Genomic DNA, 17150 nt, shown 5'->3' with positions numbered 1-17150 from the left:
GTCCTGCCCATGTTAGGAATCTCTGGTCATAGCTGGATTTCTCTAAAGCCCCTTTTCCACATGCACAGTGTCCAAGAACTTTTCTGGACTTTACAAACATCTGTAAAATTGTCCTGGACATTCCCAGATTCTATCCTGCCCCCGGTGCACAATTCGGGGACTGTCCCAGTTCTGGAGAATCCTGCACATGCCACACGCTCCGACCCCTTTCTGAACAACACCAAACATCTTCAGCTGTGTCTACATGTGGAAAGCCTGGGACTTCTTGTGGAGTTCATGACAGATATAACTGACATATAAACAATTATTAATGTGAACTATGACAAGCTACGTTCATTATAACCTGTCACTGTATTATTATGGTTTAAAGCCCAGGCCTGCGATTTTAATAATAAACCCCTGTGTATAAAGCTCTGAGTGTATCTCCTCTCCATGTGCTGTTCTACAGTCACTTTGTGCTGGAAACTGCTCTAATGTGTTTATGAAGCCCCAGTGTCTGTACATGGGTAAAAAAAACAAAGTGTCTGGGTCCGGTATGCTAGGTTACTCTTCAGTCCCCCGATTCGTAAATGTTCCATTTGATGTCTATATTATTCATTCTTTCATTCATTCATTGTCTGTAACACACTCACACATTCACTCACACACCCACACCTACAGACACTTTTGAGTCTCCAATCCACCTACCAACGTGTGTTTTTGGAGCGTGGGAGGAAACCGGAGCACCCGGAGGAAACCCATGCAGACACAGGGAGAACACACCACACCCCTCACAGACAGTCACCCAGAGGAAACCCACGCAGACACAGAGAGAACACACCACACTCCTCACAGACAGTCAAACGGAGGAAACCCACACAGACACAGGGAGAACACACAACACTCCTCACAGACAGTCACCTGGAGGAAACCCACGCAGACACAGGGAGAACACACCACACTCCTCACAGACAGTCACCCGGAGGAAACCCACACAGACAAAGGGAGAACACACCACACTCCTCACAGACAGTCACCCGGAGGAAACCCACCCAGACACAGAGAGAACACACCACACTCCTCACAGACAGTCGCCCAGAGGAAACCCATGCAGACACAAGGAGAACACACCACACTCTTCATAGACAGTCACCCAGAGGAAACCCACACAGACACAGGGAGAACACACCACACTCCTCACAGACAGTCACCCGAAGGAAACCCACCCAGACACAGAGAGAACACACCACACTCCTCACAGACAGTCACCCAGAAGAAACCCACGCAGACACAGGGAGAACACACCACACTCCTCACAGAAAGTCACCCGGAGGAAACCCACGCAGACACAGGGAGAACACACCACACTCCTCACAGACAGTCACCCGGAGGAAACCCACGCAGACACAGGTAGAACACACCACACCCCTCCCAGACAATCACCCGGAGGAAACCCACGCAGACATAGGGAGAACACACCACACTCCTCACAGACAGTCACCTGGAGGAAACCCACGCAGACACAGGGAGAACACACCACACTCCTCACAGACAGTCACCCGGAGGAAACCCACACAGACACAGGGAGAACACACCACACTCCTCACAGACAGTCACCTGGAGGAAACCCACGCAGACACAGGGAGAACACACCACACTCCTCACAGACAGTCACCTGGAGGAAACCCACGCAGACACAGGGAGAACACACCACACTCCTCACAGACAGTCACCCGGAGCGGGACTCGAACCCACAACCTCCAGGACCCTGGAGCTGTGACAGAGACACCACCTGCTGCTGCACCGTATTATTTTATCATCATCATCATTTTCTTTGCTGCTTAATCCATTTAAGGGGCACGGTCTGTAATATATTAATAGAGTTTAAAGTTTTACAACATAACATTATGAATGACGTTCAGTTACTGTCCCTCTGTGAGTCCTCTGTGGTCCACGTAGGATGAGGAAAAACCTTGTGTACTGTCACCTGAAATGTTCCAAGAAACAGCTTTCTGATTTTATTTCCCTTTGAGGAATTAATTACCCACTAGTTCTGTAATGGAGGATGTATATCCTACGCCCTCGTGAATGACTTCCTCCCCATCACTGAAACATCGACCACACTCCTGTGACGGACACCTCGTAGCCCACGGCGCTCGCCTGGGTTTGTGTTCTCATATATATTCCATAAACAACCACTTTTCATGGATTCTCCCTCTATTTATTTCTCTTTCTCCCTCTCTCTCTCTCTCTCTCTCTCTCTCTCTCTCTCTCTGTTTAATTGATGGAGTGAGTATTAGAGTTAATGGGTTAAGCCTGTGTTTGTGGGAAGTGGTATTGAATATTGAACCAGGCTCAGAATTAGTAACACACTGCCAAAACAAATCATTCATCATTCACAACACTTCCCTTACATTATATATGACTTTACACACACACACACACACACACACAAAGCCGAGTTCTGCTATATAACTTTTGTAAATATTTATATACATAAAGAGCAGAAGAATAAAATGCCATACTCCATCTGTTCTGCATAGATCTGTGTAAACAGCAGTGAGACATGGTTGTGTGTGTGTGTGTGTGTGTGTGTGTGTGTGTTTGTGTGTGTGTGTGTGTTTGTTTGTGGGCAAAGCAGCCTATGACAAAACCCTGCTGTCTCCACAACACAAAGAAATAATAAAGCTCATATTTCACCCCCGCTCTGTTTGTGTTATTCCTCCAGTTTCTCTCTGAGCGCTCTCACCCTCCTCCTGAAGGATCAGAGCTGAGCTGCAGCAGCCGAACACCATTTAGTCCTCGTCTCCATCAAACTGACCTCTCCAGGCTCCACCTACTAATATGATCTTACATATTCACTGAGGCTGGGTCGGAGGTGCTGTGCAGAGCGCTGGTACAATCCCTTAAAACCCAGCGAGAAGCTACAGAACCCTACATTCAGACCCAATCCCATTTCTGATTTTCTCATTTTGGAGTGTCCTCTCATTTCTTGGAGCTGAGTTACAGGGCGCAGTGGTTAAATCTCCCCCTACGACACAGGACGACCCTTCAACTCCCTGATACTTCATCAGAACACAAATAAAACAGAGCAGCGCTTCACTCCCAGGCGACTAGCGCCACTCTGTAGCAGCTCTGCACCAGTCTGCAGTGATATCAGAGGAGCTGCTGGACTTTAGTTACATTTAGAACCTCATTCTCCTTCAGAAGAGTTCCACAATCAGAGATTACCCCCCTCTCCTCACGCTTCTGTGATATGGAGCTCAGCTCAGATTCTGTTCAAACTTCCAGTTCCACCTTAAATGTTGCAGTAGTATCAGGTACTACAGTGTAATTGCATTAACTCCTGAGACATCATCTCACTGGTGATTCACAAGGCGATACACAACCCTCTATTTGGAGCGTAATAATAATCTCAGGGTGATGTCACTCTCACACTTCACCCCCACACCACCCTCTGTCTCAACAAGAACTGAGACCCCAAGAAAGGAGACACGGAGGTGGAGGGGTAAGGGGGACATGGGCTTCACACTCAGGATCAAGAGAGGAGAGATCATGTGTGTATAGTTGTATAATTGGGGAATTTGGATGTGAAGCATAGATGTACAGTCATGTTTGTAATTCACTCACTCACTCATTTATATTTTACAAAAATCTCATGTTTGACACAATTAAGTGCTTTGCGTCAATGACACTGTGTCCTTTTCAGAGACAAACATTGGTTTACTGTGCTGTTACTCCAGTGTGTGTGTGTGTGTGTTTTCTCTGCAGTAATCGACTTTGTTTCTCCTCTTTCATTTCTCATCTACTCCATCGTATGGTCTTTTTCTCTAACTGTGTTTGAAGCTTCTGTTCAGTTACCGGTGGATGCTGCCCTGTCGTCATGGCAACCGCCTTATCACTCCTGGCAACCTAAACGACAACACTGTCACATCAAACCCCTTCGGCATTCTGACCCTCCGTCTGTCTCTCTCTATCTCCATCCCCTCCTCTCTCTGTCTCTTTGCCTCTCGCTCTCTCTCTCTCTCTCTCTCTCTCTCTCTCTCTCTCTCTCTCTCTCTCTCTATCCCCTCCTCTTTCTCTCTCTGTCTCTCTCTATCTCTCTCACTCTCACTCTCTCTCCATCCCAACCTCTCTCTCTCTTTCTCTATCCCCTCCTCTTTCTCTCTCTGTCTCTATCCCCTCCTCTTTCTCTCTCTGTCTCTCTCTATCACTCTCTCACTCTCTCTCTCCATACCAACCTCTCTCTCTCTCTCTCTCTCTCTCCATCCCTTCCTCTCTCTCTCATTCTCTCTCTCTCTCTCTCTCTCTCTCTCTTTAATAGATGAGTGTAGATTTCTCTGTAAGTTCCTCTTGACTCTTACTGGTCTCTATTTATTCTTGTTCTTTCTGTCTGTGTTGAAGGCTAAAGGGGAGCCACATTAACTCTCTCATGCACACACACACACACCCACACACACATGCACACGCACACAGACACACAGACACACGCACACACACACACACATGCACACACACACGCACACACACGCACACACATACTCGCACACGCATGCACACGCACACACACGCACACACACACTGATGTGTGTTTGAATCCTCACAATGGATTATTAACATATTTAGAGTTGGACTATTTGAGGAAATATTAATGATGATAAAATTGACCAAAATCAGATTATTTTTTTCACTGATGAACAGTTTAAAGTCTTCAGTGAACCCCCACCCCTCCGGCATTGCCACAAGTTCTAATGGAACCAAGGATACCTCACCAGCAGGGGGCGCTGTGGGGGCTGGGTTCATAAACAGACAAAGTCCCCTTGAGATGCCCTTGAGAACCTAACCCCCAGCTGCTCTCTGGGCATGCATGTGTGTGTGTGTGTGTGTGTGTGTGTGTGGTGTGTGTGTGTGTGTGTGTGTGTGTGTGTGTGTGTGTGTGTGTGTGTGTGTGTGTGTGTGGGTGGGTGTGTGTGTGTGTGTGTGTGTAGGAGCTGGCGATGTCACAGTTTGAGCATGTGATTATGGAGTATTTGAGTGTGTATTATGTTTCACAAACTGCACTAAACCCAGTTAATCAGCACTAATCCTGCTCTCTCTGGAAAGTAACTGCAGTTGGAGCACATTGTTTTTAAAGTGTAACAACAGAACAACAATCTGAGACCCCCACAAACTCCAAATTCCACCTTAAACTACAGAAACAGAGCTTTCCACCAACACGCCTTGTTCTGTACCGTGTGCTGTGTGGTCTGTACAGGACTTCCCTGTGTGAACAGACTTAAGTTCGCTCATGTTTTACAGCTATTTTATCTTTGCTGAGCAATGAGAGGATGCCATCCAGCACATCCAATCAAGCATGCCGTTTAGGTTCAGGGCCCGTCCCATTCTGTGTTTTTCACATTGCAGTGTCAACAAGTTGCCTGGCTTGTTGTGTGGGATGTGTTTTTAAATATTTGTGAGGACCCCTCATAAGGACATGAGTATCTCAGATTTGATTTTATCGTGAGGACATTTTGGTTTCTTCACAAATTCTAATGTTTTGTTTTTTTATTGCAAAATTTGTGCTTTAATGTGAAAATATAAAAGTGAAATGATTTACTTTTGTTACTGAGGTTAAGGCCAAGGTTAGGTGTAGTTTTACTTAGATACAGGTTTCATTATTGCAGTGGACGGTTCTCACGAGTATAGCAGAACACTGTGTGTGTGTGTGTGTGTGTGTATGTGTGTGTGTGAATGCCCTATGCTTCTTTATAAAGTTAATTAAATACTCAGGGAAAGAAAGTTTATTCCTTCCAAAATTATTTTACACACACACACACACACACACACACAAACACCCCAGATTCCAGGCACTTCAGAGGACACAGATTCTCTGGCCAAATGTGAATGCTGTGGGTGTATATCCCTCTGGTCAACACTTGGCATTGAGCACAGTGAGGGTAGACTCATGTGCAGCTGCTCCAAAGCATCACATTTCATTTCATACTCGTCTATGGAGAGGAGCTTTGGTGACTGCAATGCACCATTAATGAAAGAATATGTAACAAAAATCTTGAACTATTGAGTGTAACTTTGAGACCCTTTTATCTGCCACAGGAACTTGTCTGTATCCAGCTGTTTGTTGTTTATGATCCTCCCAGTGGCAGCCTCTGTGACTGTGGACTGTGCACATCAACAGCAGCAAATACATCCAGATGCCCCAGCTATAGTATCAATGTAAACTGGATACAGTAATGTTGGGTTTTATCAATATGCTGAGAAACAAACAAGGAAGGATAATGCGTTGGACAAATGCTGTGTAAATAATGGGAAAGCTGATGAATCTAGAATAACACCAATCGCTTCATCTGATCATAACGCGGTGTATTTAATTCCCACATATAAGATAAAAGTGAAAAGGAGTGAACCCGAGGCAAATGAAGTTAAGGTGTGGACAGCAGAGAGTATAGATCATGGTTGAGATAGTACATAGTGCAAGAGGAGATTATTCTGTATATAAGTGTGCAGACATTAAGACCAACAAAACAGATTATTCATTCATTCATCCATTATCTGTAACCCTTATCCAGTTCAGGGTCACGGTGGGTCCAGAGACTACCTGGAATCATTGGGCGCAAGGCGGGAATATAACCTGGAGGGGGCGCCAGTCCTTCACAGGGCCAAAACAGATCAAATAATTAGCAATACATTACAAAGGACATTAGGCCTATAATTAAAAATAGGAGAGTTGCATTTAAACCACAGGCAGAGGGGCTGTTAAAGGAAATCACAAATGCAATATAGGAAACATCTGGACAATGCCTTTAAGGCTAACAGCACACAACACTGAGACACAATGAGGAACATGACAGTTTGTCTCGACCAAAAAGGAAAATTATAACAGGAAATAAGTTTGAATTTGCAAATGCATTAAATGGCTATTTTTCCAGATTTGAAGTTGAGGATATGAATTCCAGACGCTCCAACTGTTTGAAGGCTTTTAAAACAACCGGAGTAGGAAGGATAGTAATCGCAGTGGATGAGGTGATGGGAATCTTTAGGAACTTAAATGTAAAGAAGCCCCAGGTTCAGGATGGACACTCGGTATGCCCCAGTAATTCAGTAATTATAAAGTGTGTCTCTGTGTGTGTGTGTGTGTCTGTGTGTGTGTGTTGAACAGGTGGAGATTGAGAAGCTGGACTATCATCACTACCTGCCTCTGTTCTTTGATGGTCTGTGTGAGACGCTTCACCCGTATGAGTTCTTCGCTCGGCAGGGAGTCCATGACATGCTGGAACACGGGGGCAACAAAATCCTGCCCGTCATCCCCCAGCTCATCATCCCCTTAAAGAGTGAGTTCAGGTCTATCCCAGCATTTAGAATCAGAACATCTAAACATCATAAACACCATAAACGTCATAACTATAGCAACCACAAGATAGTCTCCAGATTACACTGGGGTTAATTATTTTATAGAATCAAATGTATACTTGTGTATATACTGTATACATCTACCTTTAATGTAAACACTGATGCCCAATGACTAACAAATTCAGTGGTTTGATCAGTGCTGATATTTTTCAGTAGTTTATACGGTGCTGTTATATTCCAGTAGTTTATATGGTGCTGATATATTTCTGTAGTTTATATGGTGCTGATATATTCCATTAGTTTATATGGTGCTGATAAATTCCAGTAGTTTATACGATGCTGATATATTCCAGTAGTTTATACAGTGCTGATATATTTCTGTAGTTTATACGGTGCTGATAAATTCCAGTAGTTTATACAGTGCTGCTATATTCCAGTAGTTTATACGGTGCTGATATGTTCCAGTAGTTTATACAGTGCTGATATATTTCTGTAGTTTATACGGTGCTGATAAATTCCAGTAGTTTATATGGTGCTGATATATTCCAGTAGTTTATATGGTGCTGATCTTTTTCAGTAGTTTATACAGTGCTGATATATTCCAGTAGTTTATACGGTGCTGATATATTTCTGTAGTTTATACGGTGCTGATATATTCCAGTAGTTTATACAGTGCTGCTATATTCCAGTAGTTTATACGGTGCTGATATATTCCAGTAGTTTATACGCGCTGATATATTCCAGTAATTTATACGGTGCTGATATATTTCAGTAGTTTATGCGGTGCTGAAATTTTCTGTAGTTTATATGGTGTTGATATATTCCAGTAGTTTATACGGTGCTGATATATTCCAGTAGTTTATACGGTGCTGACATTTCTCAGTAGTTTATACAGTGCTGATATATTCCAGTAGTTTATACTGTGCTGATATATTCCAGTAGTTTATATGTGCTGATATATTCCAGTAATTTATACGGTTCTGATATATTTCAGTATTTTATATGGTGCTGATATTTTTCAGTAGTTTATATGGTGTTGATATATTCCAGTAGTTTATACGGTGCTGATATATTCCAGTAGTTTATACGGTGCTGATATATTCCAGTAGTTTATACGATGCTGATATATTCCAGTAGTTTATACGATGCTGATATATTCCAGTAGTTTATACAGTGCTGATATATTCCAGTAGTTTATATGGTGCTGACATTTCTCAGTAGTTTATATGGTGCTGATATATTCCAGTAGTTTATACGGTGCTGATATATTCCAGTAGTTTATACGATGCTGATATATTCCAGTAGTTTATACAGTGCTGATATATTCCAGTAGTTTATATGGTGCTGACATTTCTCAGTAGTTTATATGGTGCTGATATATTCCAGTAGTTTATACGGTGCTGATATATTCCAGTAGTTTATACGGTGCTGATATATTCCAGTAGTTTATACAGTGCTGATATATTCCAGTAGTTTATATGGTGCTGACATTTCTCAGTAGTTTATATGGTGCTGATATATTCCAGTAGTTTATACGGTGCTGATATATTCCAGTAGTTTATACGGTGCTGATATATTCCAGTAGTTTATACAGTGCTGATATATTCCAGTAGTTTATATGGTGCTGACATTTCTCAGTAGTTTATATGGTGCTGATATATTCCAGTAGTTTATACGGTGCTGATATATTCCAGTAGTTTATACAGTGCTGATATATTCCAGTAGTTTATATGGTGCTGACATTTCTCAGTAGTTTATATGGTGCTGATATATTCCAGTAGTTTATACGGTGCTGATATATTCCAGTAGTTTATACGGTGCTGATATATTCCAGTAGTTTATACGGTGCTGATATATTCCAGTAGTTTATATGGTGCTGATATATTCCAGTAGTTTATACGGTGCTGATATATTCCAGTAGTTTATACGGTGCTGATATATTCCAGTAGTTTATACAGTGCTGATATATTCCAGTAGTTTATATGGTGCTGACATTTCTCAGTAGTTTATATGGTGCTGATATATTCCAGTAGTTTATACGGTGCTGATATATTCCAGTAGTTTATACGGTGCTGATATATTCCAGTAGTTTATATGTGCTGATATATTCCAGTAATTTATACGGTGCTGATATATTTCAGTAGTTTACAATAAATTCAGCAGGAGGATGTAAATGTTGATGGCTGTGGTCTTTAATTCTTCTATAGAAATTAATCAACACTTTCTCCTAGATTCACAGGCCCTGATTTCTGATCTTTGATCTCTGATGTCTGATTTCTGGACACAAGTCTGCTGTTTCTGACCACTTGGAGTGGTCCAGAGCCCACCTCTGGTTCTTCTGAAAGCTGGGGTCTGAGGTGGGGTTTTCTGGACCTTGGTGCAGTGATTGGTTCATTTTGTGAATGATTGCTTTGACTCATGGCTTCCCTTTCCCACGTCTGATAAAGCCACAGTGGCTCCGTGTTTGTGTGTGTGTGTGTGGGGGGGGTCCTGCACGGAGAAATATCCTGTATCACAGACAGCGCTGCTCCTCACCACTGGAGTGTTGATGTTCACGGGAAATAATGAAAAAGCAGGGAACCGATGGCGCTACTTTCTCCAAAACTAGTTGCTGTGTGTGGATCCACACCCGAGAAAACTATCCCCCTCTGGCAAACGAGCCCACCGCAAGTCCAGTCTCAAGTGTGAAAACGCCCTGAAACTGCCTCACCCTGGTCTCTCACCTGACGTACATCCCCTCTCTCTCCCTCTCGCAGATGCGCTGAACACTCGGAACCAGCAGGTGATCTGTACAACCCTGAAGGTCCTGCAGCACCTGGTGGTCTCGGGCGAGCTGGTGGGGGAGGCACTGGTGCCCTATTACAGACAGATCCTGCCCATCCTCAACATATTCAAGAACAAAAACAGTGAGTACAGCACAGTACAGCACACCACAGTCTGGAGCTACACAGGGTTTTTGAGGGATCTTAAGGTTCTTTACCCATATAAAGGTACACTTCTAATTAGTTCTTAATGATTTAAACTTTGAGAATTCTCAGGAAAGTAAATATCAGTATTTTACTTACACACAGAGATAGAACCCCCCCCCCCCCCTCTATGTTTAATCCTTTATCTGTAAAAATGCTTTAAAAAGATTCAGCAGAACTGATGATATTCAGGCTCATGTTTCAGCAAGACACCAGCACTGAGTAATACACCCCCCCCAAAACCCACCTCTCCGCAACACAGCTGGACCTGTGTGTGTGTGTGTGTGTGTGTGTGTGTGTGTGACAGATATAATTTGCATGCTTCCGATGTTGTCAGGCTATGATGAATCTAATCGTTAATCAAATGCAGCAACAGCTCTTATGAAGGAGAAATGTGCTCTACCATGCAGTAAATTCACCACACACACACACACACACACACACACACATACACACACACACACACAGGCAGCAGTGATAATATAACAAATTGCCTTAACCCTAAATCTCACCCTTATTTTAACCCTTGTTTAAAGATGTTATGGTGGTTTTGCTGTAAACAGTAATGTAATTACTTTATTGCAATTCCATTATTGTAAGATTAATGACATAATTATAATTATAAATGTTATCACAAATTACACACTGGTATATTTACATTCATTCATTCATTCATTCATTCATTGTCTGTAAACCTTATCCAGTTCAGGATACACCTCATCCCCTACGGATTGGAGACTCCTAAGTGTCTGTAGATGTGAGTGTGTGTAACCCTGTGAAGAGAGAGAGAGAGCAGGTGGTATGTGCTGGATCTCACCTTGGCTGGCAGAGATAAATGTAGGGGTGCATCACACAGACAGGAAAAGGCACACACAGACACACACACACACACACACACACACACACACACACAGTGCTGTTAGAACAAATGCGTCTGACAGCCCAGAGCCCCCGGAGTGCTCTTGTACACTGATGGATGTAGTGCTCTAGTCCTCAGTGTGTGTAAAACTGTTGTTGTTGTGTGTGTGTGTGTGTGTGTGTGTGTGTGTGTGTTTGATCTAATGATCTCATTCTACTTGTGTCTACTTTTAAACAGAGACACACACCCAAGTCTGAATTTAGATAAACACACTCAGTGTAGTCTGTCGACAATGTGTCCCCCCCCATCAGGAAAAATTGGTGATTTCCCCCTGACCCCCACCTCCCCACACCCGCTTCTGGCCACCCTCTCTCTCTCTCTCTCTCTCTCTCTCTCTCTCTCTCTCTCTCTCTCTCTCTCTCTCTCTCTCCCTCGTTCTCTCTCTCTAATCTGCAGCTCAGTAAGGCAGTGTGTAATAATGGGATAATTCATTAGAAATCTTAATTAATTCTGCTCTCAGTGAGATTACACTGCGCTGTAATTGATGCATTAAAGGAGAAATTCCAGTCATGCTAGAGAATTAACACACATACACACACATACACACACACACACACACACACACACACACACACACACACACACACACACACACTGAACTCTCAGAGCCCTCACACATTGCTACAGTGTAATTTCATTATGAGTTCACAGTATATTCCACTGGTTTATGTTTCATTTATTTTATTAGTGTTTACATCATCAGACTTCAGTACAGCACACTCCACAATGATAGAGTTACACACGCAGACTACACACGCAGTTTACACACACACAGATTACACACGCAGATTACACACACACAGATTACACACGCAGATTACACACACACAGATTACACACACAGATTACAAACACAGATTAAACACGCAGGTTACACACGCAGGTTACACACGCAGATTACACACGCAGATTAAACACGCAGGTTACTCACGCAGGTTACATACACAGATTACACACGCATATTACACACACAGATTACACACGCAGATTAAACACGCAGGTTACACATGCAGGTTACACACGCAGATTACACACACACAGATTACACACACAGATTACAAACACAGATTAAACACGCAGGTTACACACCCAGGTTACACACGCAGATTAAACACGCAGGTTACACACGCAGGTTACACACGCAGATTACACACACACAGATTACACACGCAGATTACACACACAGATTACACACGCAGATTAAACACGCAGGTTACACACGCAGGTTACACACACAGATTACACATGCAGATTACACACACAGATTACACAAACAGATTAAACACGCAGGTTACACACGCAGGTTACATACGCAGATTACACACGCAGGTTACACACGCAGATTACACATGCAGGTTACACACGCAGATTACACACACAGGTTACACACGCAGATTACACATGCAGGTTACACACGCAGATTACATACGCAAGTTACACACGCAGCTTACACACGCAGCTTACACACGCAGGTTACACACGCAGATTACATACGCAGATTACAAACGCAGGTTACACATGCAAGTTACACACACAGGTTACACACGCAGATTACACATGCAGGTTACACACACAGGTTACACATGCAAGTTACACACAGATTACACACGCAGATTACACATGCAGATTACACATGCAGATTACATAAACAGGTTACACACGCAGGTTACACATGCAGATTACATAACAGATTACACACTCAGGTTACACATGCAGATTACACACGCAGATTACACACGAAAGTTACACACGCAGGTTACATACGCAGATTACACATGCAGGTTACACACGCAGATTACACACGCAGGTTACACACACAGATTACACACGCAGGTTACACATGCAGATTACATACGCAGGTTACACACGCAGGTTACACATGCAAGTTACACACACAGGTTACACACGCAGATTACACATGCAGGTTACACACGCAGGTTACACATGCAAGTTACACACGCAGATTACACATGCAGATTACACACGCAGATTACATAAACAGGTTACACACGCAGGTTACACATGCAGATTACATAACAGATTACACACTCAGGTTACACATGCAGATTACACACGCAGATTACACACGAAAGTTACACACGCAGGTTACATACGCAGATTACACATGCAGGTTACACACGCAGATTACACACGCAGGTTACACACACAGATTACACACGCAGAATACACACGCAGATTACACACACACAGATTACACACGCAGATCACACTCGCAGGTTACACACGCAGGTTACACACGCATATTACGCATGCAGATTACATACCCAGGTTACACACGCAGATTACACACGCAGGTTACACACACAGATTACACACGCAGATTAAACACGCAGGTTACACACGCAGGTTACACACACAGATTACACATGCAGATTACACACACAGATTACACAAACAGATTAAACACGCAGGTTACACACGCAGGTTACATACGCAGATTACACACGCAGGTTACACACGCAGATTACACATGCAGGTTACACACGCAGATTACACACACAGGTTACACACGCAGATTACACATGCAGGTTACACACGCAGATTACATACGCAGATTACACACACAGATTACACACGCAGATTAAACACGCAGGTTACACACGCAGGTTACACACACAGATTACACATGCATATTACACACGCAGATTACACACGCAGGTTACACACACACGTTAGACACGTAGATTACATACGCAGATTACACACACAGATTACACATGCAGATCACACTCGCAGGTTAAACATGCATATTACACATGCAGATTACACACACAGGTTACATACCCAGGTTACACACGCAGATTACACATGCACTTTAGACATGCAGATTACATACGCAGATTACACACGCAGAATACATACACAGATTACACACGTGAAAGAGAGAGAGAGAGAGAGAGAGAGAGAGAGAAAGTCTCAGATGTATTGTTAGATGAATAATTTGACTCTGTCTCTCTCTCTCTCTCTCTCTGTGTGTGTGTGTGTGTGTGTGTGTGAATCATGTAACACCTCAACCTCAGACTGACCTGAGTGTGAATGTGTGTGGAAATTTATGGTGTACTATGTTCATAGTGTGTGTGCTACAAGTGCAAGGGAAAGAGAAAGAAAGAGAGCCGAATGAAAACAGTTAAAAACCAGAGCATCTGCTCCTCGCTCCTCACTGCTGTGCGCTCGGGGTCGGGGTGAACAGCGAGCGGCTCATTATCATTTAAAGGAACAGGCGCTGAAAGCGGGCGTTCTGAACAGGGCTGAGATGGCACTGACTCAAGTTTGACATATTACAGAATCTGCTTTGGCATAATAATAATCTCTCTCTCTCTCTCTCTCTCTCTCTCTCTCTCTCTCTCTCTCTCTCTCTCCTTCAGTAGTTATCGGTCAGTGGTGACAGAATCATCCAGCCCTGCTGTGCTGACTGGCACAATCTCTCTTTGTTTTAGACACACACACACACACACACACACACACATATACCATCCATTAATCCATCCACTCTCTCACTGCAGTGTTTAGAGGCAGCCTGACGAGGTTAAACACAGCAAAACAGACACAACGAGCGCAGAGAAATAAGAGCACTGAGTAAAAAGGGAGAAAACGAGAACGGAGAAGAAAGAGAGCCGAATGAAAACAGCTAAAAACCAGAGCTTCTGCTCCTCGCTCCTCACTGCTGTGCGCTCGGGGTCGGGGTGAACAGCGAGCGACTCATTATCATTTAAAGGAACAGGCGCTGAAAGCGGGCATTCTGAACAGGGCTGAGATGGCACTGACTCAAGTTTGATATATTACAGAATCTGCTTTGGCATAATAATAATTTTTCTACAACATGTTTTAATTTATTTAAAACTGTGTGGAAAATACTAACCTTTAAATCCATGCTACACTGTATTTGTCTCGGCTGGGCCGGGAGGACGGTGGAGGGGGACGTACGTGAACCGGGGTACACACGGGTAAACTAAGAGACACAGAGACATGGAAACACAAATCTACACGCACACGTGTACACAGCAAGGAGTTCGTACTCTGGGTGTGCCATTCCTTTCTGGACTGGCCTTGACACTCCAGTGGGGAATTTTTTAGAGGATTTATTTCCACACACCACGCTGTGGCACTGATGTAAATTTGGTGAAAAGTTACTGTAAGGTCTTAATTTGCTGAAAGAAAAAACATTCTCCTGAAGGAGACGGAGCGGAGGGCACCTGTAAATGTAATTATTTAATGAACTCATTAAATCTGTAATTGAATTTAAATAATAAAACAAAACGATAGTAATAACTTTGGGATTGGGAAGGCTTTAAGTAAGTGTGTGTGTGTGTGTGTGTGTGTGGTGGAGCTGTTCTGATCTCGCCACACCTCATCACACACACTTTACAGCCAATTAATACGCTCCTTTATTAAAGCATCATTTACAGCCGCTACAACCTACAATGCTAACACACACACACACACACACACACACACACACACACAAAACCTGCCTGGGAGTTGGAGGTCAAGCTCAGGCTTCCTGTGAGACATAAAGCAAACTGTAGCTTCTTTTTAAATGACTGCTAATGCAGTGCCATTGTAGTCCCTACCCTCATCCAGACGTTCCATAGTGCAGGTTCTGCAGTGCTGAGCCTGAAGTAGCAACGACAGCGGCTCTGTTCTCCCTATTACAGCTCAGTGGAGCAACACAATTATTTTAAAGCTGTGATTTTGGATAAAATGCTGCCTGTGTAGGGAATAGGGAGCAAGGGAGCAAACTACATACTGAAACACATCCTTTGTGTAGCATTTTTCTTGGTGTCTGTGCATTTCAGTGCTGTATGAATTCTGTCCCTCCTTCCTAAGCCTGTGTGTGTGTGTGTGTGTGTGTGTGTATTAACTAAGGAAAGGTCAGTGCAGCAGGGGAGAACTTCATTAACCTCCCAACACCACTCACACTCACTGATAGAGTCACTGCACACACACACACACACACACACACACACACACACACCCTTTCTGAATGTTCTTAAATTAGCTTTAAATAATTTATCCCACACAGTTCTGTGTTAACCCTTTACACTCCGCACGTCATCCTCTCCCCTTCAGAACGACAGAAATCAGAGGTGAAATCACACACAGTGAATGCATGTGTTCATTCATGGCATGTTTCACACTGTAATCACATTAGAAATTTTTGAAATCACTCTCAGTGGCGTGTCGCAGTGTTCCTGCCTGAGCTGGGAATCAATCCTGTCAGCTGTGTGGAGGGAGATGTTATCCACTTTTTATACCACTTTGTATTCAGAGCAGCTACTGAATAATCACTTCATTACCTGAGATGCACAGATATTAAATAATTCATAATAGACAGTAAATAATTCATAGGAGGTGACCACACTCACGTTTCTTAAGATGAATTAATAATTAATTAATTAATGTGAATGTGTGAGTGTGTGTTGCCCTGTAAAGGACTGGCGCCCCCTCCAGGGTGTGTTCCTGCCTTGCACCTGGTGATTCTGGGTTAGTAGACCCACCGCCGCCCTGAACTGGATAAGGGCTACCGACAATGAATGAATGAATAAATGAATGAATGAATAGGCCATTGGTTCTCAAATATTTTCTGCAGTTCCCCATTTTGTAGATGAGAATATTTTCAAGCCCTACCCCTTCCCAGATTAGCTCCGCCCACTTTACAGATCACTCTCTCAGTCTGTGGACACCTCATTATCCAGCCTCTCCCCTGAAGTGAATAGAATTAAGGGGTAGTTTGGCCCTCTTTTGCTGCTGTAACAGTGTGTTTCGCTGCATTTTGGAACATTGCTGTAAGGATTTGATGGCAGTCAGCCACAAAACATTCATTAGAGTTGTCACAGGTGTCACAACGGCACTTTCTGCAATGACTTATTTTGTCCTCTCCACTTTGCAAAGGACTAACCAAGCAGTCTTAGCGCTTC

General features: G+C 43.3%; 1 protein-coding gene across 1 annotated transcript in view; it reads left to right on the top strand.

Moving 5' to 3' along the window:
* Positions 1-17150, top strand: part of pacrg (PARK2 co-regulated) — a 93207-nt gene that overhangs the window by 45200 nt on the left and 30857 nt on the right. Inside the window, exons 3-4 of the mRNA XM_066641474.1 lie at positions 7136-7307; positions 10083-10232. Coding sequence (XP_066497571.1) covers positions 7136-7307; positions 10083-10232 — 322 coding nt within the window. The remainder of the gene's footprint in view (positions 1-7135; positions 7308-10082; positions 10233-17150) is intronic.

The sequence above is a fragment of the Hoplias malabaricus genome, chromosome 1 (assembly GCF_029633855.1).
Source record: "Hoplias malabaricus isolate fHopMal1 chromosome 1, fHopMal1.hap1, whole genome shotgun sequence".
NCBI classification, from domain to species: Eukaryota; Metazoa; Chordata; class Actinopteri; order Characiformes; family Erythrinidae; genus Hoplias; species Hoplias malabaricus.
The sequence above is the reverse complement of the archived record's forward strand: the minus strand, read 5'-3'. Positions and strand labels throughout refer to the sequence as shown.